Source organism: Typopeltis vanoorti, chromosome 3, assembly GCF_054136105.1.
Source record: "Typopeltis vanoorti isolate ZY-2024b chromosome 3, IOZ_Tvanoo_1.0, whole genome shotgun sequence".
NCBI lineage: Eukaryota > Metazoa > Arthropoda > Arachnida > Uropygi > Thelyphonidae > Typopeltis > Typopeltis vanoorti.
In genome coordinates, this window is record NC_143551.1 from 57,812,566 (window position 1) to 57,840,153 (window position 27,588).

At 33.9% G+C, this 27,588-nt stretch overlaps 1 protein-coding gene across 3 annotated transcripts in view; it reads left to right on the forward strand.

Moving 5' to 3' along the window:
• Nf-YC (nuclear factor Y-box C) overlaps positions 1 to 27,588 on the forward strand; it is a 211,168-nt gene that overhangs the window by 179,483 nt on the left and 4,097 nt on the right. For 2 of the 3 annotated variants that reach the window (XM_090415626.1, XM_090415628.1), the window contains exon 9: positions 7,411 to 7,608. In XM_090415626.1, coding sequence (XP_090271752.1) covers positions 7,411 to 7,608 — 198 coding nt within the window. The remainder of the gene's footprint in view (positions 1 to 7,410; positions 7,609 to 27,588) is intronic. The other variant, XM_090415627.1, reaches the window with a different exon arrangement.

A 27,588-nucleotide genomic window follows, 5' to 3' on the forward strand; every position in this document is an offset into this window, starting at 1 on the left:
CACTTAGTAATATGTCTAGCTATATTATGGACAGAGGAGTGTGAGTGAAAAAATCATCATGAAAAGCTGGGTACAGTTTCCCTGGCTTTGAATCTGAGTCAGTTGGTAATGACATTGCAATAGGACAGCTATGGACCCAAGATATTGAAATGCATGCATACAAATACTAGAAGTATCAAAAATAAAGGAGAGAAGTTTTGGGCATTGGTCAGCTCGACTTGGTCAAAAATTATCAGCATTAGTAAGACCTGGTTGACAGAAAATAATACAGTTAGAGGGATAAGACAGGAGGAGGAGGAGGGGTATTATATTACTAATGTTAGCTGAAGAACTTCAATCAAAAAAAAAAAAAATAGAAATTAAGGAGGACTTTAGATCTGAAGAGAGTTCATTTAGGGTTTATGAGATAGAGCCAATAGGACAAAATGTATTGTTGGTGCTGCGATCGACCAGGAGGATCCATTGGAAGACGTGGATGCCATGCATCAGTAGATTAGCAATGTGTATCTTGGGGGACTGTAACTATGAGGATATAGATTGGAAGGAAGGTGCACATGGCAAAATGAAAATGGAATTTATACAGTTTTTAAGGAATAATTACCGGAAAAAGCATGTGATGGAGGGAACCAAGGATTTGAGTGTCAGATCTGGTAATACCATAAGAAGATCTATCCATAACTAAGTGTAATTCTGCCTCCAATCAAAGAAAGTGCCCATGCAGTCTTGTTCTGGCAGATTGCTCAATATTGTAGAATTCTCAGTCAAGAAAGGGTTTATGTGGAATTACAAAGTTGGTGTTTATTGTTACAGACTTATGAGGCAGATGAGAACAATGCCATGGCATAAGAAGATACAGGGAAAGAATGTCATTAGTGCATAGGTATTGGTAAGGGAATGTTTGATAGAGACAGTATCAGAATGCATACCCAGAGTCAGGAGGATACCCAGTAGGGTTAAATTGATGGGTGGCGATATGAAGCAGAAGCTGCAAAAAAGAAAACATTGTGGAGGGAATAGAAAGAAAAAATTGATCAGCATGCTCATGAGCAATACAAAGTACAGAAAATTGCCAAGTAAGAAAAATAATGATTATGGAAGGATAACTTTAACTTTGAGGAGAACGTAGAAGCTTCAAAAACTATGTTGAAGTTGTTGGTTTTTAAAGTTTTTGAAGGCTTTTGAGTTCAGATTTGAGAATATTTCATGAATATTGTTGATTTTTACAAATATAAGTAATTTTTTTCAAATTTTTCCTAATAATACTGAGTGAATTTATTGTTTTATAACCTTGCAAGATAGACTAAGTTATTTAGATGTAAATAAAATGTTATTTTCCTTAAATTAGATATAGATATATGGTTGATAATGACACCTATGCATAGCAGAACAATGGCAGCCAAGACATCTTGGCTGGGTGAGCTGAATTTGCATGATTTTGTGTAGTATACAATTTGTGAGATGTACTCATTGCAAAAGTTGAAAGATTTGTGGAAGGAGAGTGAAACTGGTGAGAGAGAGTGTGTAATAAATGCTTTAAAAGTGAATATGAAGAGAACCAATTACATGATAGTAGAGAAAAGAGCATTGATACAAGACCAGAAAATGTAAATATTGGTGCTAATGCTGAAAGTGTGGTGGCGAAAGTTCGGGAGAATGTAGAAGACCTGAATAAAGAAATTGCACACTTGCATGTAGTCCTTCACAGGACAGGCACAAGATTGAAAGTCCACAGAAATGGCAAGAGATCAATCAAACTGAAAACAGAAAGCAACAAGAATTCTGAAACCAAAAGAAAATTCTAAGAATGAGTTACTTAAATATAAAGAGCTAATAAGCTTCATTTCGGCGATATAAACATTATTTAAATTAAGGGGATATTAAATCCCACATTGTTTTAAAACCGAATAAGAAACTCAAAGATTGGAATCAGAGAGTTTCATGCTGAATATAGTAAACTATAAAGTATCTGCGACCACTAGCGTGAGCTAATGCAAGCGACCCTAGTACGTGGTACAATACCGGAGAGCTTGCAGCAAAGTTGGTAAAGTTCTGATCGCTATTCTTAGGTATTTTCCATAATGTAAAAACACATTTCCTAGGAAATGTATGCTGTTATTATATTATGGAGGGAGGTCACTACCCAGACCGGTTTCAGCCTTTTTTGAGGCTTCATCAGTGAGTAGCTAGACCAAATTAATACCAAAGTGTATAGCGAAAAGAACTTATACTCTGTTATACGAGTTTCCAAACAGGTGCAACCATTAAGTTACTTAAATATAAAGAACTAATAAGCTTCATTTCAGTGATATAAATATTATTTAAATTAAGGGGATATTAAATCCCACATTGTTTTAAAACCAAATAAGAAACTCAAAGGTTGGAATCGGAGAGTTTCATGCCGAATATAGTAAACTATAAAGTATTGGTGACCATTAGCATGAGCTAATGCAAGTGACCCTAGTACGTAGTACAATACCAGAGAACTCGCAGCAAAGTCGGTAAAGTTCTGATCGCTATTCTTAGGTATTTTCCATAAAAACACATTTCCTAGGAAATGTATGCTGTTATTACATTATGGAGGGAGGTCACTACCCAGACCAATTTCAACCTTTTTTGAGGCTTCATCAGTGAGTAGCTAGACCAAATTAATACCAAAGTGTATAGAACTTATACTCTGTTATACGAGTTTCCAAACAGGTGCAACCATTAAGTTACTTAAATATAAAGAGCTAATACGCTTCATTTCGGCAATATAAACATTATTTAAATTAAGTGGATATTAAATCCCACATTGTTTTAGTGGTCGCCAATACTTTATAGTTTACTATATTCGGCATGAAACTCTCTGATTCCAATCTTTGAGTTTCTTATTCGGTTTTAAAACAATGTGGGATTTAATATCCCCTTAATTTAAATAATGTTTATATCACCGGAATGAAGCTTATTAGCTCTTTATATTTAAGTAACTTAATGGTTGCACCTGTTTGGAAACTCGTATAACAGATTATAAGGTCTTTTCGCTATACACATTGGTATTAATTTGGTCTAGCTACTCACTGATGAAGCCTCAAAAAAGGCTGAAACCGGTCTGGGTAGTGACCTCCCTCCATAATGTAATAACAGCATACATTTCCTAGGAAATGTGTTTTTACATTATGGAAAATACCTAAGAATAGCGATCAGAACTTTACCGACTTTGCTGCGAGTTCTCCGGTATTGTACCACGTACTAGGGTCACTTGCATTAGCTCACGCTAGTGGTCGCCAATACTTTATAGTTTACTATATTCGGCATGAAACTCTCTGATTCCAATCTTTGAGTTTCTTATTCGGTTTTAAAACAATGTGGGATTTAATATCTCCTTAATTTAAATAATGTCTAAGAATGAGTGTATTAAATAATTATTTACAGCGATTCTATGATAACAGGAGTTCTTCATGAAAGTGCTACAAAATCTTGTTTCCCTGGTGTAAAAGTTACTAATATCAGTAATGCTGTCAGAATGCAGAAAGGAAAGGTGAAAGAATTAATTGTTTTGGCTGGAATCAGTGACCTGAGAGGTGAGAAATATTGTATGAGGGGAGGATGTCAGTGTTGAAAGAAGAGGAGTGACAGGGTGAAGTTGGTGAGTCTGTTGCCATGGTGTGATAGAGGCAAACTGAGATGGAGAGCAATGATAGCTAATGAATCAGTAGGCAGGTTGTACAGAAGGAATGATGTCGAGTTTGTTGGATGGAAGGATTGTACAATGCTGATTGACTGCACTTAAATGGATTTGGAGTTAGGTGTCTGGAGAGAGAGAGAGAGAGAGAGAGAGCTTTATTCACTGAGAGTATGGAAGTGCAAAGTTGGGAAAAAACTATAGAAATTAGGGCAGATGCAGACATGTAGTCAAAATGAGCTTGTAGGGCAGTCTTATGTCATGAAATTTGAGGAGACTAGCCATCATGAGCAAAAGTCTACCAATGTAAGTGATAGAAATTGAAGTTCTGTAGTGAATTTCAGGATTTTGCCGTTCAGCAGGAGAAGAGAATAGCAATTTTTGCATGAGTTTCTTAGAATATTGCACACAAGTAGCTGAAAAAAGACTGATACAGACCACCCTTTTTTAAGCGCATGTATCTAGTTTTTGTGATATATAAATGCAATGAGGATGAATGCAGATAATAACCCGTATTGAGTGGGCTTGTGGTACGAGAGAACCCTCTTTCAGCTTTTTTTTTTTTTTTTTTGGAAATTAAAACAACCAGGAAAGGTAGTTTTCCTTCATTTTCCAGTTCCAAAATGAATTATATTTTTGGTGGAAGGAGTTGACAGATGAAAGAAAATTGTATAACTCATCAACACTTTATTTCTAGATGATAAAGATGTCATTTATGTATCTCCACCAAATTGTATTTTGTTTGGAAATAGTTTCCAAGTTTTCCATGAATAAGTTGGCACATGGAGGAGACAGGGAGCTTTCTGTTGTAAGGCCAGATAGCCTTTTGGCCTTTCTAAGGCATGACCTACCCTTCACAAAGCCATGCTGTCTCTCATATAGTATCATATTCTTATCCACCCATTCCAGAATTCTCTTTTTGACCAACTTTTCCAGTACTTTTACCACCACTCCTGAAATACCGACTGGTTTATAATATGCTAGCATAGACTTAAATCCTCCTTCCACTCTCTTGGAATTTTCCAGAGTAGACTTAAACAGTCTAGCCAAAGACATTACTAGTTTCCTGCACATTCTCTTAAAATATGAGCCTATATCCAATCTAACCCACAGCTTTATTTGCATTCAGATTCTGCAATATTCAAAGTACTCTAATTCATATATCTTTATTTTTGGATCAGTCCATGTCACCTCTGCCATAATAATATCTTCACTTGGATGATATACCCTTGCAATTTCATCTGCCTCTGTTACCTCTCTGTCATCTACACTCATTAAAGTTGTCCTGCCATTGTTATTTTTTCAACTACTTGCCACATAATGAAAAAACGATTTGGGATTTCCTTTTGCTTCTTTCGCTAATTTCTTCTTATAATCTAATTTTGCCTTCCTTACCATGCTGGTCACCTTTCTTGCTTGATCCTTGTACTGTTCATGAGTTAGCTGGTCATTTTTCTCCTTATATACCCTCCACAACATTTAATTTTTTTGCGGCTGCTTAATGATGCCATTCATCCAACTCCTACTCAATTTACTCTCCTGACTTTCAGTATATATATATATATATATAGTATGATATTGCTTCCTCCAGATGTCCCTTGACTATCCCCATACACTGCAAACACCCTTCCCTCGCAGATCTTTATGCTATGGTACTGCTTCAAGCTGCCACCTAAGTGTATCCTAATCACCTGCCTTACTGTTCCACACATATACCCTCCCCCCTTCTTATCTGGAGAACTTTCACATGTTTTGCTAACTCCCAAGTCAAGACCATATGATCACTTTCCCCAGTTGGAGGCAATGTACCCAACCACCTTAGTTATGGATAGGTCTTCTGATCCTATAACTAGATCCAACACTCTCATACCCTGAGACCCCTCCACCACATTCTATTGTACTTCAAGTAATTATCTCTCAGTAGACGTATAAATTCCATTTCCTTCCTGCCATGCGATCTTTCCTCCTTCTAATCTATGTCCCCGAAGCTGAAGCCTCCTATAATAATTACTTGACTTGCACTCACTGCACTAATCTGCTAATGCATATCTTCCACATCATCTCTGGCACCCCTTGGCCTATAGCAGCAACCAATTTTATATTTTGTCCTATTGGCCTCAATCTCACACCAGATTGACTCAATAGAACTGCCGACTAACTCCTAATCATGCTGGCTACAATTCATCTGCTATCATCAGCAAAACCAACCCCTGTCCTCTCTACTTTATTCTTCCTGAAAATACTAAATCCATCACATTCTATCCTGCAACTATTATCATCTCCAGTTAGCCAGGTCTCACTAATGCTTATAACTTTTGGCGAGGTTGCACTAATCAATGCCAAAAACTCTTCTCTTATTCCTGATGCTTATAGCATTAGTATATAGAAATTGTAGCATCCCCTTAGGCCCCAATCACTTTTACATTTTGAATTGACTACTCCCATTTGATGTTCTTGCCTGAGAGACTAAATTCTGTATTTTTTGTTCCTTCATACAATCACTCGATTCATGGGTTTACTTTGTTTGCTTAAAGACCGCAATCCTTTCTACAAACCTCTTGGGATTTATAATATTCCATGTTCTTGTGGCCTTTCTTACATAGGACAGATATCTAGAAGTTTGGTAATAAGAAAGAAAAAACATATTGCAGATGTCAATTCGTACAGAGAAGACAACTTGGGTGTAGCTTTACATCCCCCCCACACACACACATACATCATCATAACATTGAATGGAATAAGAGCTTCATGCCTACATAGAGACTTCACTTCAACTTCAAATTCATTTTGACTATATGAGGTTTACTTCATTCGCCTAAAAACTGCAACACTTTCTATAAACATCCTTGGATTTATAATATTCCATGTTGTGGCCTTTCTTATGTATGGCAGACATATAGTTGTTGTCGTGTGGGGTCCCCCACCCCCAATTTTTCCTCATCCGTCCCTTAGGGCCAGTTGAGGTTGTGCCCTCTAGTGAGGGACTTCTAAGTATGTAATTTTTTATTGTAGATCCACGTGTGTTCACAGGGCCTGTTTGCCTGTTCTGAAGGGAGGAAAAAATCCCCTACCTCAGTATGAGACTAGCTAACTCATCTTTAGTCGAAAGAGACCAGATAAAGGTTCCTCACATCATAGATGGGAATCAAACCTGGGTTTGATTCCCATCTATGATGTTTGGAAATAAGAAAAAAAAGAACATATTGCAGACATTAATTACTACAGAGAAGACAACTCGGGTCTACCTTTTCATTTTTCCCACACACATCATTATAACATGAATGGAATAAGAGCTCCATGCCTTGCATAGAAGACAATTTCACTGCTCGTAACATAAAAAGAACCTAACATGGGTTCACAAGGTATGCTAGTAGGAATCAAGGATTGATCCCGTGTGATATTTGGGGATTGCTCATTAAATTTTTCCACATGTCAGACTTTTTTCATCCAGAAACTAGGTTTCTTTGAATGGGGAGGTGGTGGAGAGGATCCAGAGACAAATGACGTGCTAGTGGCATGTCTGTAGAATGCTCTATGAGGATAGATTGGGGATGTGTGAGTTACAAACAGACATGACAGAAACTAATGTTATTAAAGGGGTTCTATTCTATAAGATCAACACAAAGGAAATTGTTCTGTGTGTTTCAGACTAAAACTTGGATGTCGTCTATAGTGTTGACATATTTCATAGGTTCATTACTAAAATAAGATATTGTTTTTGAAAATAACTTTTTTTTCCCCCCTTTTAGCTCCAGCTAACTCCTGCGCAGTTACAGTTAATTCGGATGCAAATGCAGGGGCAAAATTCTAGTCAGCCAATTATCATTCAGGCAGCTCCTATACAGCAGGCAGCAGCAGCATCTCCAGTCCAACAAACAGCCACTCAGGTGAGTGCAATGAATAGTTGGACTGGGATTAATGCTCGTACTGACCCTACAATGGATCAGGTGAGTTGTCAGTGGTTCATGTTGAAGCAGGATCGAAAGAAATGTGTTAGTTTGTGTTTATCTTGTTTATTGTGCATTTGTACCCCAAGTTTTAATTGTGTTCTTAAAATATCCAAATTCAGATTCCAGTTTCACATATAGATTCACAAAATAAACAACTCGTAAGGGTTTAAGTTTTTTTTTAATATATTTATAGAATTTGTATTTTTATATATAAAATAAATTATTAAACTAATATAATAAGAAAAGCACAGGATTAACCTTATCTTTATACTAAATAAAAATAAAATCTTGAAGCCAAATTTCCTTCCATATGAATTACAGAAGCACGACATCAGAACAGTCATAACTAAGAGTATTCTGGTATAAATAATATTTTGCAGAATTAAAATCTAATAATACATGTGAAAAATACATTATAGGCTAGAGGCAGAAATATAACATCTGAAAGAACTCTGAATTCTAGACTGAATCCAAATATAACTGATGTTGGGGTGTTGCTTTATAAAGGATTTAGCAGTTCAGAGGACTGAAAAGAGCCACTTGAGCATAGGATCTACAAGACTATATGCTATTAGCCCACAAAAATACAGTGAAACCTCAATTCATCATTCCTATTACCTTTGTTTTCCTGCACATTTCTTTTCTTTTTTTGGTATGGAAACTAGCTTCATATAAATAACACTATTTTTTCTTGGTTCCATCGATCCTTGAACTGTCATTTTATCATGTCAATCATATGCAAATCATAGTCCCAACATAACATTTTCCCACATGGATAATTTTTTTAAAATTTGAAATAACGATTTCAGCCAAGACTGGAAAAAGTTCAGTGGCATGAACAACGATAAATTCGAGGACTACATTTCTGTTGACCATCATGTGGCAACCAGTGGTGTAGAAATAGTGCAGAAGCTGTGTGAGAGCCTCATGGTGTTCAGAAGTGTGGAAGAGGAGAAGATGGCAAACCTGAAGTTGTGCTGAACTTTGCTGAGATGCATGAAGCATGGATGAAAGCTATCTTTTATGTACACAGCACGAGTGATGGTGATCATTAAAGTGTTCTTGGCCTTGAAAGATCATACTGGGAATTGAGGAATAAAGTTTGTCAACAAAGATTTTTTTCAGCAAGAAGTAGTGTTTTAAATATACTGTAATGTATCATATACTGTATTTAAGTGAATAGTCAGTAAATTGTTCTTATCTATAATTTTTAATAGTTTGCCAGTACTATCGTTTTTGTTCTCCTTCTAAAAAATGATGAATCAAGGTTTCACTGTATTGATATCCCCCAAAATATTTAAGAATGAGAATTTAGATTATTGGTGGAAATAAAGTCAATTTCAATCCCTTAAATATATTTGTAGAAACATCAAAATGGAAAAAAAAAATTAAAATCCTAGATTTTTTGTTCAGTAAAAGCAAGTGCTTGTGTGTGTCATCTCTCAGGAAATCAAAATTTATGAAAGTCATTATTGTCATTTATCAATTTCTTGATATGTTACCATGACAGTACTTATGATTAAGTTTACATTATTACTAGTCTCCTGTCATCTTCCCTTCAAATCAGTCCATCATTTGCTAGCACTCTGATATTGTCATATCTTATATTTGTTTTCTAGGACACTTCTGACTGCATCAGTCTACCAAGAACTTGTTGGTCTTCCCTTGGGGTCTTTTTCCTGTCATCTTGGCAGACACCTGTTTTGCTAGCCTTTCCTCTCCAGTTCTGTTTAAATCATACTACCTGAGATTAGCTTTGCTCACACATTCTTGAATTCTAACAATGCAAATTCCTTCCTAATATCTTCATTTTTGATGTGATTCTGCCATTGATGACATCTGTTCACCCCCCTTTTTTTCGGAACTCTTATATCTACAGTATCTAATTGATCAGCTATGTTATTTCTAACCCATCTTTCAAATCCACAATTTAAAATTTGCTTTAAACACTTTTGTATACTACTAGTTTAGTGTTTTGGCCAATTTCTCACATATTTGATATAAATTTATTCAGCTGACTCTGCCATACCAGCAGTGCTTATTCTACTGTCTATTCTATTCCCTCAGCCATACAACTGGTGGGGATAGTATGCTACCATAATAGGGAAATGATTATGAGCAAGGTGGTTTCCCATTGCTTTCCTTGCCATGGTATATTTTTTTTTTTATGACTGTAATCCATCATGGGACTGGTTTGCCTGTTTTGAGGGATGAAAAACCATAGTTACCAGGAGAAAAAATCCTCCACCTCCGTATGAGACAGGTTAACTCAACTTAAGTCAAAAAAGACCGGATAAAGGTTCCTCACTTCACTGACTGGAATTGAACCCAGGTCTTTCCAACCAAAGGACTTCGTCTATACTGATTAGCCAAAGAGTCTTCTACTGTCTATATTTCCATATTTAATTTGCCAGCTTTACTAAAAATTGTGTCTAAATAGTTGAAATATTGTTTTATGTAGGTTTTCCAGTGAAAATTAGTAGAAGTTTTCCATGTTCTTGCCCGTTTGTATAGTTTTTGTCTTTTTCTCGCTGATTTTCATGGCAAATTTGTTACAGCTGTAATTCAGTTTAGTTAAAGAGTGAAATCTTATACTGGATTTGTTTAAGATTACATCATCATCTGCTTAAAGTAAAGAGTTGTATTATATTTTAGATTTTGATATTAGTTTTAATGCCATGTTCTTTCATAACATATAAATGTTATGAAAGATCCATATAAATGAGGAATAACATTAGAGATAATGTACATCCTTATCTCACACCTGATTTTACATCAAACCATTTTCCTGTATCTCCTTTAATTCTAACTACTGACTTACAACTTAAATATCAACCATGCTTTGCATAATGTTCCATTTATCCAATATAATTGTAGAGCTTTGAAAAGCTTTTTACAGATCTACATAACTTATTATAGATCACTGTTATGTTTCTATAATTTCTATAGTAGAAATAATTTTTCAGCTATCTGGGGTAAGGTGAAAATCTGGTCCTGACAACCCAACAACCTGAATCCAGCTTTTTCATTTTCCAAGTTTCTCAGCTACAATTTTTCTTAGTGTCTTTTCACACATATGCTGTGTAAATTTTATCAGGAACATAAAAAATTTAACAAGGAAATTCCTGTCATTCAAAACAGTTTTATTTCCCTTTTAATAAATGGAAAACCGAGAATTCCACATTATTCATCTGGAATTCAACCTTCTGAATTATGTAGTGAAGTTTAAATTATTTAATATGCATTGGTTGAAAAGTTTGGCTGTATTTTCTGGTTTGATTTCATTGCACAGGAATTTTTTCAGTTTGCCAAAGCTGTTCAGCCTAAATGAATTTTCCATTTTATTTCTTCATAAATGTTTCTTTTTTCTGATGTAAAAGTTCTTCCAAAGTATACATCTTGTAACTTGCTCTATTTTGTTATTGTATATTGTAATTTGTTATCTGGTTTCCTTCAATATTTGTCATTAGATATTTTTTTTCTTTCATAGTTTATGTATAATCTTACTTTATTTGATACTATATTTAATTCATTCATCATTTCTTCAAGTTCTCTTATTACAATATCATCAGCATATCATGAATGATTTATTTTTTTACCATTAGTATTAATCTTTGTCACTCCAAACTAGTTCATTCATATTCTAATACTGCATTGAATAATTTGGATGAAACAGTATCTCCTTGGCATACTCCTTTATCTGGAAATAGAGCTGTTGTGTTCATTTATAAGGATATTAGCAGTTGCCTTTTCATATATTTTGTTTATTAGCTGTATATAATTTTGGCTTATTCCATGTTTCTTCATTGCTTGTTTTTTAACTGAATCAAAGGTGTTTTTATAATATATAAAACCTAGGTACAATGATAAGTTTTATTCTCTGCATTTATCTCTTAGCTGATTCAATGTCTGAAGACTGTGCTAAACTTCCTTTCTGAATCCACTTGTTCAAAATGCACAATTGCACCTTAACTACACCTGCACAATTACACTTTAAATTAATTCAAACTTTAATTTGAAACTTCAAAGTTTAATTTGCATTTCAGTCCTAGAATCAAGTCTTAAAGAGCCATTTGTAAAGCTGTTTGCAAAGTTATCAAGCAAGTTAATGTACATTGCATAAACTATAATAATTTACTCATAATTATTATTATTATTATTACATGACATCACCAAGGAGTCCAAGAATTATCTACATGTTAGCACAAGAAAAGTATATTTAATATACTGCAAGATATTTCAGTTTGAAACTAACAAGCTATCATTAGTGGCTTGACAGAAAACAGTTTTTTACAAGGTAGAATACAAACAATTGATTATTCAGAATTAGAACGAGCCATGAGATGTTAGATCATTAATCACAATATCATTTCACTGAAGAAAGGTAGTGCAGAATAAATTACATGTATAAATTTATACATATAATTGTCATACAATGTCACAAGAAACTTAATTTATAAAATCACACTAAAATCATAATCCATTATGATTTTAGTATGATATTTTATTAATAGGAATACAAGTAGCTGTTAGATCATATTTCTTCAAAATTCTTGAAATTGGTTCTGAAATTCCAGAGATATATGGGATTGAAACTCGACGTATTGATTCTTTGTTGTTTTGGTTTGGCTTGTAGGAGTCGAACGGATGTTGTGTTCGGAGAAGCCATTTAATTTCATGTATTGTTTGATAGTATAAAGTTCTTTCTGTAAATACTGGGGAGTTGAACAATTAGTTCTAGCTCGTCGAATTAAAAATGTTATGATTCCTGTCTTTTGAGAAATATGATGAGCAGATTGAGAATGTAATGTCCAGTAAAAGTGGGTTTTCTGTAAACTGATTTAAATTACCTGATGGTTGTATCTGGCAGTATATTAAATATACCTTTCTTGTGCTAATGTGTAGATAATTCTTAATTTCATGTCACAAGTTTCTCTCAAAAGTAGAAAGGAGTCCAAAGACTCATCGAGGGAGGGAACCTGCTCTACAACTCTCATCTCTACTGCTCTACTGCTCTACCACCAACTACAGCAAACCGTCTCATCTACTGTCCATCAGCATGACTAGTATTTTCACAGACAATCACAAACATCCATGCCCACGGCAGGATTCGAATCTGCAGCCTTTTGGCTGGAGAGCGGATACGCTAACAAATCAACCAACCAAGCCAGGTAAAATTTCCTCTAGTTGGCAACTAGAATTGAACTTACGACACTCTCTCTTTGGGCTGTTTAGTGCCATGAAAGGCACATGCCATCTTCATACATTTAGCCACCTCCCAGGTCAAGACCATGTGATCACTCTCACCAATTGGTGGTAATGTGGTCATATTCATTATAGACAAAATCTCAGATGCAATTACTAGGTCACATGCTGTCTCAAGTAATTATTCGTTAGTAACTACGTAAATTCCATTTCCATCCTGTGTTAGTTCTAATTCATTCTCATTCTTTAAAGGCTATGTGGAGGTCTCCTCTCAGTTATACAGCTTTGACCCTTAAGCACCCTCCCCCCATATATATATATATATATTGTTTTTAAAATTTGTTTTTTACCAAGTCCACGAACCATACTCTAGAGCTCAGATGTGGAACTTTTTCAAGCCAGTTCAAGCGTCAAAAGCTCCAGGCACTGAAATTCATCCCTCACCTAAAGACAATCACATCCATGCCCACAGTAGATTTCAAACCTGCACCCTGTTGATTAGAGAGAGGATACACTACCATTCAGCCAGCAATAGATATATCCTTTTAGATCTCTAACACATCAGTGTTGTATGGGTGGGTGTGGGCATGTTTGGTCGAGTACAGTGACTACAATCCTATGCAGATTATTTATTTTTATATTTTCATGAATAAAACTCTCTAAGGGATTTTGTGGCTTAGACATTGTCATTCCAGAAGTATTTACTACTCAAAAACCAACTAAAGAACCATAACACAGGCATATGAGGTAGTTACATTTTAGCTCTCATAACTTTTTTTAACATTGAGGAATAATCAATTTTTTATTATATATACTTCCACTAGATGGCATCATTGGTAGGAGTTTTATAACATATACCATTTTCCAGTTATTGCTCTATTATCAGCTATCTTCCATGGTAATTTCATTCTTATTACCATCTTAGCTAATAGTAGTTGTTCTAAATTAATGCATTAACATTTTCAATTAGTGTTTTCTAATTCAATGGCTTTATAATAGAAATGCCACGTTTATCAACTTAAAAACCCTCCTACTCAAACAAAAGTTCATGCTAATTACTATTCTATGAAACAAGTGTACATTTGCATTTCGATAACAATTACAGTGCTACCATAATAAATACAGCGCTAAAATTGATATCTTTAGATCTAGAGATAATATTCAAATGAAATTTGTCTACTTGTTAATACTGGCTGTACTAATGGCACCTTTAGTAGCTCACTGATAATACAAAAATAGCAACTTAGAAAGTAATTCTTATGAATCATTTTTTATTATTAATTCATTTGCTGAATATACCTTTTAGTACTGTGATTACTTGTAATGATGGATTATTGACATGAAAATGTCTTTGAGCACAGAAAATAAGTTATGGTTTTGTTTTAAATTTCAAATGTCACTTGTTGATTTGAATATTGCGGTGTTCTGTGTCATTAATAATGATATTCTTCACATTACAGTGGTAGCCGCAATTACTGTTTAAGTGGGCATGCAATCATTAGTATAACCATACATAATTGATCGTATGCATTACTTATATAAAGCTAACCTTGTTTCAGAGATGAAATTTTTTCAGTTTTTTTTCGTAATTGGTTGCATTATTTTGCAAACTAATTTGTGTGTTAATTTTCTTTACTTTTTTTTCCTCTCTCAAAAACTGCTTTTTTGTCAGAAGTTGATGCTATGATGTCAACCATATTGTTTTTCAATATGGCATCATGCCAGCATTTGAGGCCACTAATACCATTTTTTCTTATTCCAAAAGAAGATATAAATCACACTAGTTGCTAAAACACGATTTCATTGGAAAAATCTATGAATCCCATCTAGGATGTGAATTTTTGGATTTTAAAAAATGGCCTTTTAATAAAAAAATAGCAAGTTAGTTGGTATAATATGGAGGCAAACACAAGATTTTTTCCTTAATAGAACACAGTCTAGCCAGAGAATACACGCACTTGATATTATTCATTATTTAGTATTCATGCATAATACCAGTATAAGTGTGTTTGTTCTCTGGCTGGACCGTGTTCTATAGGGAAAACTATAACTCACATGATATTCATTTTGATATGTTGTGTTATCAATATGAAATTCAATTTATGTTTTGAAAAATTGAATATCATATTGAAAAGAAAAATATGCTACAAAGTTTTAAAAAGAATCAAAATCAAGCAGCTTTTGTGAATGGTAGACTCAAATATACAAATATTATTTGAGTTAAAAATATAAGACCTCATAAATATAAACAAGAACCAAACTTGGGAATCTCACTAGCAAACTCTTGATTGATTCAGCTAGGAATCAATTCAGCATGTAGAGAAATTGTTGGGAAAAAACACATGTTGTTAGACTAAGCAATCAATGAATCAAGACATTTGAGGGGGAGACAAGAAAGACAACTGCTGTAGTCTCATTGTCTTAAACATTAATGCTAGTATTATTAAAAATCTGAGTTTTGTGGGAGAGCCCTACTTGCCTATACCAAACAGCAACTAACTCAGGAAATGGCTGAAGAAAGGCTTTAAAAAAAATTCCTCTAATCAGCAACTATAATATCCTTCTTCAGTGGCCTACCACTAAGGATGCAAACACCATTTTCATAAGACTAAATGGGCACTATGCAATAGAAAAATCCAAACTTCATGGTGGGCTCAAGAAGTTAAAGACCCCATGGAAAAGAAGAAAGCATATTATACTGTATAAGTGTGTGAGTCAGTAGATGCTCTGAGAGAATGTAAACAAATATGTATGCATGAAAAGTACTTAAGGAAAAGTCATGGAAAGACTTTCGTAAGAATATAGAAGTCTGGATATAATGGAGATGTCAAAACATTCTGGAACCTATTGAAAAAAAAATTAAAAATAGAAGAAGAGTACTATAAAAGAATCAGAAACGAACAAGGTGATATAAAAACTGAAGATAAAGATATTCTAAATGTCAGAGTAGTTGCAGGCAAACCCTCACTTGTGAACTGTTCTTGGCAATATGCTTATAAGTTGAATTTATTTTTTACATAAGATACATTGTTAAATATTTTAATGTGTTTCTGAACTAAATTACCTTAATACAAAGTAAAAATAAATTATTAGAAATAATTTATTGTAATGAATTATATTAAACATGATATTCCTTCTTGGTTCCTTCTTCAAAAGAAAAATCTTGTAAGTAATGTTAGTACATGACTGATATAAAACTATTTTCTGTTCATTAATGAATACAAAAGTATTATGTATTTTTACGATAAAAGTGTATTGTAAAAATGCATAATTTGAAATAATTAAATTTTTTACATTTTTTCAATATACATTTTTTGTAGCAGGCCAACTCTCTCTGTTATGCCTTTGTAGTGTAGAAAAAAAAGCAAACATTGTCTTTTTCTATTTTGATTCTGAATCTAAATTGTTAATCAGTGTCCCATTTCTTTGATCACAGTATTTCCTGCTAACAAATAACTATCAACTTGAACAGAGCTTGCACTGCTAGTATAATACCGAGTTTTTTTTTGTTTGTCTTTTTAAAATTGCTGCAATTATTAAAAATATATACAAAATACCGAAGCAAGTGATTCACTGTTTCCTGATCACTTATTATTATTATTATTATTATTATTATTATTATTATTATTATGAAGAGATACCCCTGGGGGAGTCAGGGACTCCCCCAGGGGTATCTCTTCAAGGAACTACTTCCCCCAAGGAGGCCATACTGAACTACAAAGGATAATTCAATATCTGCACCAGCTGTCGTACCTGTTCTTGAATTCATTCACACTACTTGAATGCACACACCACATCCAATGGCAATCCATTCCAATCATGCATCACTCTATGAGAGAAAAATCTATTCTTCATCTCCTAATTGACAGGATTCATTCTCAACTTCCAAGAATGCCTCACACCCTTTTCCCATCTTCCACAAAATGAAAAATTCAATTTACTGAAATCCTGAATAACCCTTTCAGAAGTTTGTAAGTCTCAATCATATTATCTCACTTTCTCTCAACTACAGATTCTGTCTACAAATTCTCATCTTCATAATCAGTAGTCCACAACCCTGATATATTTTTAACACTCTTCTATGCTCTCTCTCCACTATATCATAATCACCATGAAGACCGACCAGGAGACAAGAACTGCATGTAGTAGTCCAAATAAAGTCTTATCAAAGCCTTGTAAAGAGGCAAAATGTAACTTCCTTATCTTTACATGTCAAGATTCATTTTAACATTGCAGTTATTCTCTGGGTTTATTTGTAATCTTTGATATATGGCCCTTGAACTTCAACTTCCTGTCTACTAAAACTCTACTAGCCTGACCAGTTTCTTCTAGCATAGTCTCACCAATATAATATGACATTGAATATCTAATCACATTAAAATAATTACTAACAGTAATTACTAACATTGAACCGACAGCCATTTTCACATATCCACAATTCCAGCCTATTCAAATCATTCTTTTAAGTTCTGCATATCAGCAGCATTCCTGATTACCCTACCTATCTTTGCATCATCAGTGCAATGATTGGTAGGGTACCAATCCTTGTGGCACACCACTGATTACCTTAAATCTTGCAAACTCACATCCTCCATATATCACTTTTTGATATCTGTCAGTCAGCCATCTTTTTATCCATACCGTAATAATTTATAATCCAATCCCATGTTCTCCAATTTATGCAACAGTCTTTCATGCTGCATTCTGTCTAGTATTAGCAAAATCCAAAAGTATCATGGTATATCCATTCCCCTTTGTCTAACTCAACAGTAACATTATTATAGATAGATATCATATAAACACATGTGGTTCATTGCAAAGTATAGCGTCTCTGTCAACCATTTCTGTATGTGAGTCTAACAAACTTTTCCAAAATCTTCACCACTCTAGAGATACTGATAAGTCAATAGTTGGATATATCTGTCTTTGCACCACTGTTGTGCAATGGAATTATCTTACGATGGTGGTCTGAAAAGTTCTCAGCCTCAACCATAGATGGCAACACTATCAGCATGATTTTTTTTTCTAAGTTGATACATCTGTCATAAGCATCCATGTGAAATTACAAGTAATTCTATCAAATAGTTTGTTTTATACAGCTGTCTGAAGCAAAAGTGTTGTCTGTATCCCTTGAAATTGATAAAATTGAGTATCGTGCAGTTATAAAATTCTTTGTAAAACAAGGTTTAACACCAAAAGAAATTCATTTGAAGTTCATAAAAGTTTATGTGTACTCTTCCTTCATTTTCAACAATTAAGAAATGGGCTGCCAAGTTTAAATGTGGCCATACCGCCTTAAAGATGATCCACGTGAAGGACGTCCAAAAAAATGTAACACCACCAAAAATCACTGATCGAGTGCATGATATGGTATTGGATGACTGGCGAGTCAAAGTGCGTGAAATTACCGAGACTACAGGCATTTCTAAAGAATGTGTAGGATATATTTTGCACGAAGAATTGCAAATGAAAAAGCTTTGTGCAAGATGGGTACCGCAATTGCTCACAGGAAATCAAAAACGCACTCGTGTGAAAATCTCAGAACAGTGCTTGGAGTGTTTTAACAAGAATAAAACTGCTTTTGTGTGTCGATTTATTACTATGGATGAGACTTGGATTCACCATTACACACCAGAATCCAAACAGAGTCAAAACAGTTGACAGAAGCCTGTTGTCCAGTGCCAAAGAAGACAAAGTCGGTTCCATCAGCAGGAAAGGTCATGGCATTGGTGTTTTGGGATGCTAAAGGCATTTTGTTTATTAATTATCTTGAAAAGGGTAAAACAATAACACTGGGGAATATTATTCTGATCTTTTAACCAGGCTGGACGAAAAAATTCATAAGAAAAAACTCGGTTTGCAGAAGAAAAAAATCTTTCATCAGGACAATGCACCTGCCCACAAAGGTGTTTTGGCAATGGGAAAATTAAGGGATCTACAATATGAATTGGAACATCCACCCTATTCCCCAGATTTGGCTCCCTCTGACTTCTATCTCATTCCAAAACTAAAACTCTTCTTCGCTGGTCAGGGTTTTTCTTCGAATCATGAGGTGAATACAGCTATATAGGGTATTTTGCATATCTTACTGAGAACCATTATAGGGATAGGATAATGGTGCTGGAGCATCACTGGAATAAATGTATTAGTCTTAAAGAGATTATGTCGAAAAATAAAAATAATTTTGAAATTATAATTTGTTTTTTCACAGTTAAGCCGAGAAATTTTCAGACCACCTTGTATCTGTGGAATCTTCCTGTTCAGACTCAAATTATATAGCATGGTCAAAGGAATAGCCAGTCAGCTATCCCTTTTTCCTAAATACTCTTTTAGCATCTGTGCTGATATTCCATAAGTTCCTATTGTTTAAAATTCTTATTCAGTTTGTGCAGCTACTCTAGTACTGCCTCCTCATAACATGTGAGTTTCTCGTACAGTGAAGAGATTAGCAGTGAGCTCAACATTGTATACACCAGGTTGGTAGCTTTTAGCAAAATGGTGTCAGTCACCCATATACTACCTGCATTCAATTATTCGTATACGTTTTCTTTCTTACTTGCAGCATAATGATAGAATTCTTTTGGGTTGTCTTTAGCTTGCAGAGCCAGTTTTTTTTATACTTAAGTGTTAGTTCTCCGTACAATAGTTGACTCTTCTGGCCTGCTGTTAATAATTTTTGTAACAGACATCATCCTTATGTACACAGTATTCCTTACACATCACCTTTATCTTATGAATCTCTTGCTTAATTAGATCACACATCCATTTCACTTCTGAACTGTTTATTCTTCAAACTCTAGGGACACATTTTGATATTGCATCATTTTAAGTATTTTTTTTAACACTACCCATGCACTATCGATATCCTTCCCATCCAACAACTGATACCATGGTGCAGATCCTCAGCTAGTCATAATTTCCTGCTTTGTAGTTCAGTATGTACTTTTTTTCTGAATGGAACATTCATAAACTTAGCCACTTTCCAAGTATGAGTAGTACGTGATCACTGTCACCATCTGGAGACAGATTAGTTACATCTTTAACTAAAATCCCCTCTGACACCATCAGATCTAATACTCTTTAATTTCAAGTTCCTTCCTCACATGTCAAGTTGTCACCAGCTAAGTAAATTCTGCTTCATTCTTCTCATGAGATTTTACAGCTACTCAATCAATATTGAAAGTTTATTTTTCACTTGGTTAGACTATAATAAATTTAGTTTAATCCTTTATCCAAGTGTGAGCAAACAAAGCTTGCACCTAAAAGTATCTTCAGGACTGGGGTAAGGTATTACAACATCAGGCAACTCGTTGCAAAGACCTCGCTATTGCTTCTGCCTGGTATCTCCACTACTGGGCCTGGCTCCCACTGAAGAGACCTCAATAAAGGTCGAAACTAGTCTGGGTAGTGGCCTTTCCCTTATTACATAACTTTATACATATCCACAAGGAGATGTGCTTTGCATTATGGGAGATACTGAGATAGGAGTGATGTTAGCTTGGTCCACCTTTGCAACTAGTTGCCTGGTGTTGTACTACCTTACCCCAGTCCTGAAGATACTTTCAGGTGCAAACTTTGTTTGTTCACACTTGGATAAAGGATTAAACTAAATTTATCCAATCAATATTCAGATAATTAAAGTCCCCCTCCATTTGCAATTACTAGTTTCTCATCCATTATCTTTATTTGGTAATGCATTTATTTGGCATTAGCAACCGATCCATTTGGTCTGTAACAACATCCCACCATATATTTGATAGTTAGACTCCACCTCACACCAGATGGCTTCAACAACTTCAACCATCATGCTTCTGATAATTAGGTCTCACTAATGTCTACAACAGTGGTTCTTAACCTTTTTGAAGTTGCAGAACACTTGATTATAAGAAAAATTTGGAGAACACCAAAAGCATCAGGGTCATAAAACTAACAATAAAAATATGCATGGACTTGCCTTTTATAAAAATGGAACTTATTTTAATCCAATATTTGAGCTTGTCAGCTTTTGCAGATTTCAGCAATATCAGGTCTACTAATATATGATATGGCTACCCTCATCTCTTTGTCTATATTAATAAGACTTTCACGCTTTTTAGTTTTTATATTGGTTAATATTGAGAAACCGAGCTCACTCAAATATGATGTTGAAAACTGTAACAACATTTTCAGTGCCCTTGTGGAGAGAGTTGGGTTTTGGCTTGGACAAAAATCCAAAATTCCTCAAGAGTTATTTCAGAGAATTTCATTTTTAGAGTACGATCCATTGACAAGGTAACTAATTGTTCTTCTTGTAACAAAAATTCACAACACAGGGGACTGTGCCAAATGGATTTTGAATCCAGTCATAATTGTATGTATTTAAGGAAGGAAAGTAAAAAGTAACTTGAAATCTTTTCTTCCAATATTGTTAAATGTTCTGTTATAACGGAAATAATTCCCTCGACATTTTTATTATGGAGCGAAGGAAATATATCTACTTTATTTTTTCCTGATATGTGATTTTTCCAAAGGGATACTTTTTTTTTCTGAAAAGCTGACAATTTGTCAGTGGATGTCAAAATATTTTCATTTTTCCCTTGGATACTTGTATTAATGCTATTTAAGTAATTAAAAATATCGGTTAAATATGACATTTTAGCACACCAAATATCATTTTGAAGACATTTTACAAAACCATAGCACTTTACCCCTGGACACCATCTTATTTCAGCGTGCAAAAGCAAAGATTCGTACTTGGCTGCCATAGATATGCAATGTTTTTAAAAAGGCATGCTTTTAAAGCTCTTGACTTGATCTAATTTACCATATTTACAACTTGGTCTAATACAGGTTTTAACATTGTTGATAATGTTTTTGAAACTGTGCAAAAAACAGTGCGTAGACATAATATTTGGGTTTATTTTCTTTGCAAGGGTAACAAATCCTTTAATAGAGCCTACTATTGACCTATAAACGATATTCTATTGGTTTAGAAGTTAACGCACATAGCAGTTCTTCAGTTGTTAGGATCAGAGTAGCCAATCACACTCAGAACTGTGTCATGTGGCATCTTTCCAGCGGAATGCTTCTGACCAATTCCGCTATTGGTTACAAGCATTCTGGGGAACACCGGTTAAGAACCACTTGTCTACAATATGAGGTCCCAACATATTGACCAAGGCAACGAACCCTACCCTTTTGTTTCTGATACTCCTAGCCTTTGTGTACAGACATAATAATATGCCTTCATGCTTTTTTGTATATTTGTCTGTAGTCTGCTTAACACAGTTGGACAACATGTAGATCTCTGTTCTTATCTAGTGCCTTATGTCTTTGCACATGCTTGATAGGTTCAAACCAGATGAACACAAAATCGTTCTCACCTTATAATCATTTCCATGATAATGCCCATTGCTATCATTAATACAGTTACAAAACATTATCGCTCTTGCACACAGATTTTCAAGATGATTTGATGCAATTATAGGTACCCTAGAACAGTGGTTCTCAATCTTTTGAAAGTGGAGGACTGCTATTTTAATTTGAAAAATATGGCAGACCCCTCCACAGGAGATTGGAGTTGACTAATTTTATCTACAAATGATGTAGTTCGTAACATCTGTACTTTTGTCCAATTGTAGCAAATAACATTGACATTAACATACTCTGATAATTAGTTGTTCTTTTATATTTTGTGCCATTTCTGGAATTCTTCAACTGACTATGTTGTTTGACAACAGAATCATATTTAAATTATTTGATACTTTTTTTTTCTTCTAACATAGCAAATGCCATCACTTTCTGTGGGTGGTAGAATCAGTTCCTCTGCTATATTCTAAAGTTTCCATTTTTTTTTTTTTTTTTTTTTTTTTTTTTTACTGGTGTGTAGTTCTTGAAGTTTATTTTGGATAAATTCAACAGGCTTATTTTTATAGTATTCGTGCTTTGTCTCCAAATGTCTCTGCAACTTTGCTGGTTTCATGCATTCATTGCATAATGTTTTGCAATAACAACACATTATGCATTTTGATTATCAATAAAGTCAGTATAAGTAAAACCAAGAGACAATTAATCATTGCTATATTTGTGAATTTTCTTGTTTGAATATGACTGTGGTGTTTCCTTTGACTTGGCTTTAGTTGGATCTATTACCCCCCCCCCTCTACAGACAGACAGCACACTGTGGCACCTTGCGATGTGCATTCAAGAAAAGACAGAAAATGCATTTGAGTAAATGGTAAAGAAACATCAATATGTCGCATACACATTGAATGTACATTGAGGTACCACAATTCATTGTTGATCTGTACAGTCCATTGTATACATCAAGACTGTTCATAACATAAAGTATTTGTTCTCAAAAATGAATATTTTACAGACCAAGGTTGGGAACTGCTGCCCTAGAAGATTGAAATATAAATAGCATTGGAGACCTAAGTAATTTGGAGAAAAATTATTATTGATAGGAAATTAATAGTAATGTAACCTTAATAATGTACTGTCATAGTAGTCTCTAATTAGAATTCTCTAATTCTTGAGGGGGTTCATATCTAGAATTTGATGATGATTATTTTGGATGCTCCCAGTAATACAAGCAGACATTATACCAAAGTAATGACAAACCTACCTTTAGATTTGGCCACCTTGAACAGTTAACTAAAATTATGTGATATGCATTGTAGAATGATAGTAGTGTCACTAATGCTGCTGGAACACAGTTTGCATAATATAAACTGTACATTTGTTTCACTTTTTATTAGCTGTTGCAGTTACTTTACTGCTTTTTCATACTTTCTTATGGCAAACTTTCGTGATGGTCGGCCTTTCATAAATGTTAAGATGTGACATTAGCTAAGAAAATCAGTTTGACATTGCAGCAGCAATGCTTAACAAGTTCAATGTAGTGTGAATTTTAGTATGGAAGGAAAAAAAAAATAATTATGTTGCTGCAGGAGCATTGCATATCAACCATATTTTATTATACACTTCATCTAGCAAGCATAATAATAAATGTTTATTTTTTTTTTGTTTGTCTTAAATACTCAAATAATTGATTAGTTTTGAAAATAACCACATGTCCTCATAAAGTACATCTTCGAAAACAGACAGAATACTGATATTTTATTCTCTTCTTATAAACCTTTCATTTATCATGTAATATAAGATAGGTGTACTTACTGAATTGGTGCATTTGGTTTGTTTGTGTGAACATGTATGATAGAGAAATTCCCCCTTTATAATCTCCTTGTGTTTGTCTTGGGTGTTTGATATTCTTGTGCATGTGTTGAATGTTATAACTGAATGTTCAGGCTCTGTCACAGAACAGTCTTGCAGCAGGGCTTTAAGCAACTATCCAGCCATAAAAGGTAACCTGTTTAACAGGTGGGTAAGTTTATTTTTTCTCTTTCTCTCTCTCTCTCTCTCTCTCTTTTTTTTTTTTATATTATATATGTATGTATTTAATCCTTTAGTAATTTTAACTGTACTGCACAATTAATTAAATGTAACATTTATATTAATTAAGTTTGGAAATTTACATTATAGTGAATAAAGATTATTAGATTAATACTACTTGTTTATATGATAGAATTTTATTATAATCTAAAAATTTACATTAAAAATTTGGGAATAAAATTCTTAAAATCTAAAATTCTAAAATCAAATTTTAAGTAAAATTCTGATTTTACTTAAAATTTGATTACAATCTTTATTTTGTTTTTATATTGAATTATAAGATTGTAGTAAGTAAATGATTGTTTTTAAATAATCAGAATTAGAATTTTAACACAAATTGCCACAGCTAGTCTATTTAATAGATGAATACAGAAGAGAAGAATTTGAGATAATGAATATCTTTTAAATCAGTACTTTCTGTAGGTCCAGATATACTACTCTTAAGTAAATGTTTTGTAGCATAGCACAAAGATTGGATAGAAGGAAAGGGAAGAAATTTGCAATGATTGAATTTCACTAAACTATGGGCTTGTAATTTTGGGGGAAGTATTGATAAACAAAGGTTAGAACATGTTTAAAAAAAGGATGACTGAAAAAGAAGATAACTTAATGTGGTGGTTTATTTTCTAAAAACAAAAAATATGTGTTGCATTATTAGCTTGAGAGCAGACTGTGTTATTAGTCTTAGTATGGATTCAATTTAATAACAATAAGTTATTATCTAAGATGAATTGTTAAAATTAAAAAAAAAAACTATACTTTTTTTAATTTCATATGTTTTTTGAAGAATGCATCTTAAAGATGAACAAGCATTTATAAACATTAATTTCAGTGGCTACAAAGTTTGTGTGATTGATTTTTTATTTTTATTTTTTTCACATGCATATGAGCACATGTTGCACTAATGAAATGAGTCTACTGTGGAACTGAAGAAATGCTAAAAATGGCTAAAATGCATATAAATATGAAGAAAATTTTTATATTAGCTTTGAATGTGAGATAGTAATCTGAAATTGTAATGTAAACAATTAATTCATTTTAAAGACCCTTGTTTTAAGTTTATTCCTCAACTGTTTTTGCACTTCCAAATCATTCTTCCATAATGTATTGATATATTATTTCTTACATCATTGCCCTTTTGTATATCACTGAACTTGCTGCCTTCCAAAAGTACATATTTTTATAACCTTTAACAGAAATGTCATTTTATGTATGAGGCCTCACAATTTTATACTGCATTGCCTTGAAAGGTGTGCATTTCTCAGAATTTAATCTGTTTTTATTATTATTAACATCTGGCCACCATGGAGTCAGAGACTCGTCATGAGAGATTCACCAACCATTCTCCACAAAGAACTTACTCCTCTCTCACACCTGCTCTCCCATTCTATGAAAAATGTTTATGATGTCAACCATCCCCTGACTAGCTTATATGTCTCAATCATATCCCCCTCCCCTTCTTCCTCCTATTCACGAGGCTCTGCAATTTACATTCTCTCAATTTGTCCATGTACACCACAGTCCAGAGACCATTGACCACCTTTGTGAATCTTCTCTGGACCCTTTCTAACATATTCTCATCCACCATGAAAACCTGGCAACGAAGTCTGTGCACAATTATATATATATATATATATATACCAAGTAATTTTATATAAACTTGGTTTTTAATCCTTACTTGGGAAATTTTAATTTCCCAAGTAAGCAAACAGACAAGTATGTCAAGTTTGCACCTGCACGTAGTGCAAGACTGAGGCAACTCCTGCACTACTTGCAGGACCGAGCAACTCGTGGTAAAGGCAGATTAAGCTCTGATCACTTTCCTTAGTATTTGATTGCTTATTGGTTTCTTGGTCACAACTGAGTTACATGACTCATCTTGTAACATTTCGAATGTTGTCAATTAATCTCTTTCCTGATGGTGTCCTTATAACAAGAAGAAACATAAATTTCTTCTTTGTTAGTTAATAACTTAATAATATAATATAATAATAAATAATGATTTAATAAATTTTATTATTCTCTACATGTGTTGTTATTAACAGTATAATATGTACATATCAATACTTAAGGTAGAAAAAAGCTATCAAAAAATTGAAATGTGGAAAGGTAGCAAGAGTAGATGATATTTGCACAGAAATGCTTAAGTATGGAGGTACAAACGTTTTTCAGTGGCTACATTGCATAATTCAGAGTGACTGGTTAGAAGGTCAATTTTCACATGATTGGAGTAGCGCTCTAGTAGGTCTGTAGAAACAGGATTAAAGTTGAATGTGAGAATTACAGAGGAATTTCTCTACTAAGTGTTCCAGATAAGATTTATGCAAGCACATGTGAAAAGAAGTCGAGAAAGATTATGGAAAAGAAACCAGGAGAAGGACAAACTGGGTTCAGGCCAAATAGAGGTGTTGTCAAGATCAGATTTTTGATTTACAACAAATAGTTGAGAAATCATGGGAATATGACAAGGATTTGTAATTAAATTTTGTAGATCCATATTACAAGGTGCCCAGAGAAAAGCTTTTCAAAACACTACAATTATATAGGGTAAATAGAACATTATATAGAACAATACATAGTCTATATTTAAGTTCTAAGTCATCAGAACTGAAGAAAATGCAGGAAGATGATTTGATGTAAAATCAGGTGTAAGTCAAGGATGCACATTATCTCCACTCTTAAAATACATCATCTATATGGATTACATTATGAAAGAAAGTAGCATTAGGCCTGATATTAGAACTGGATATGTCAAACTTAGCTCTTTGCTTTATGCAGATGATGTTGTACAACAAAACACATCTAGTGCAAGTCTCCAGGATTCACTAACTAAATTGAATAACAGCCATAGGGAGTTTGGTATATAAATCAGCACTAAAAAGACCAAAACTATGAAAATAGGCAGAAACATTGAACACATCAACTGCATTCTGAATGGAGAGCCTGTTCAGCTATTTAGGCACAGTTTTTAGTGAAGATGTCAAGTTAAATCTGGAAATAGTTAACAAAATAAGCAAAGCTGGTATGGTGGGCAGCTAGCTGAATAAAATGTATATGGAATAAGAGAGAAATTAGCTAAAACAGCAAACTAGCAGTATACAAGAAATAAAGCAGGCAATTTCGAAGAAATGTGTAATCAGATTAGCAGTGTGACTTGGTTCTTCAACTTGAGTCTCCATACAAGCAGTTTAATGGAAGGCAACCAAGATAATTCATCATAAAAGTCGAGCCAGAACAGAAGTAACTGGTTATAAACTATTCAGTATCTTTGGAGTGATAACCTTAACTATTGAGAAGAAAAGAATGAAGAATATATATATATATATATATATATAACTA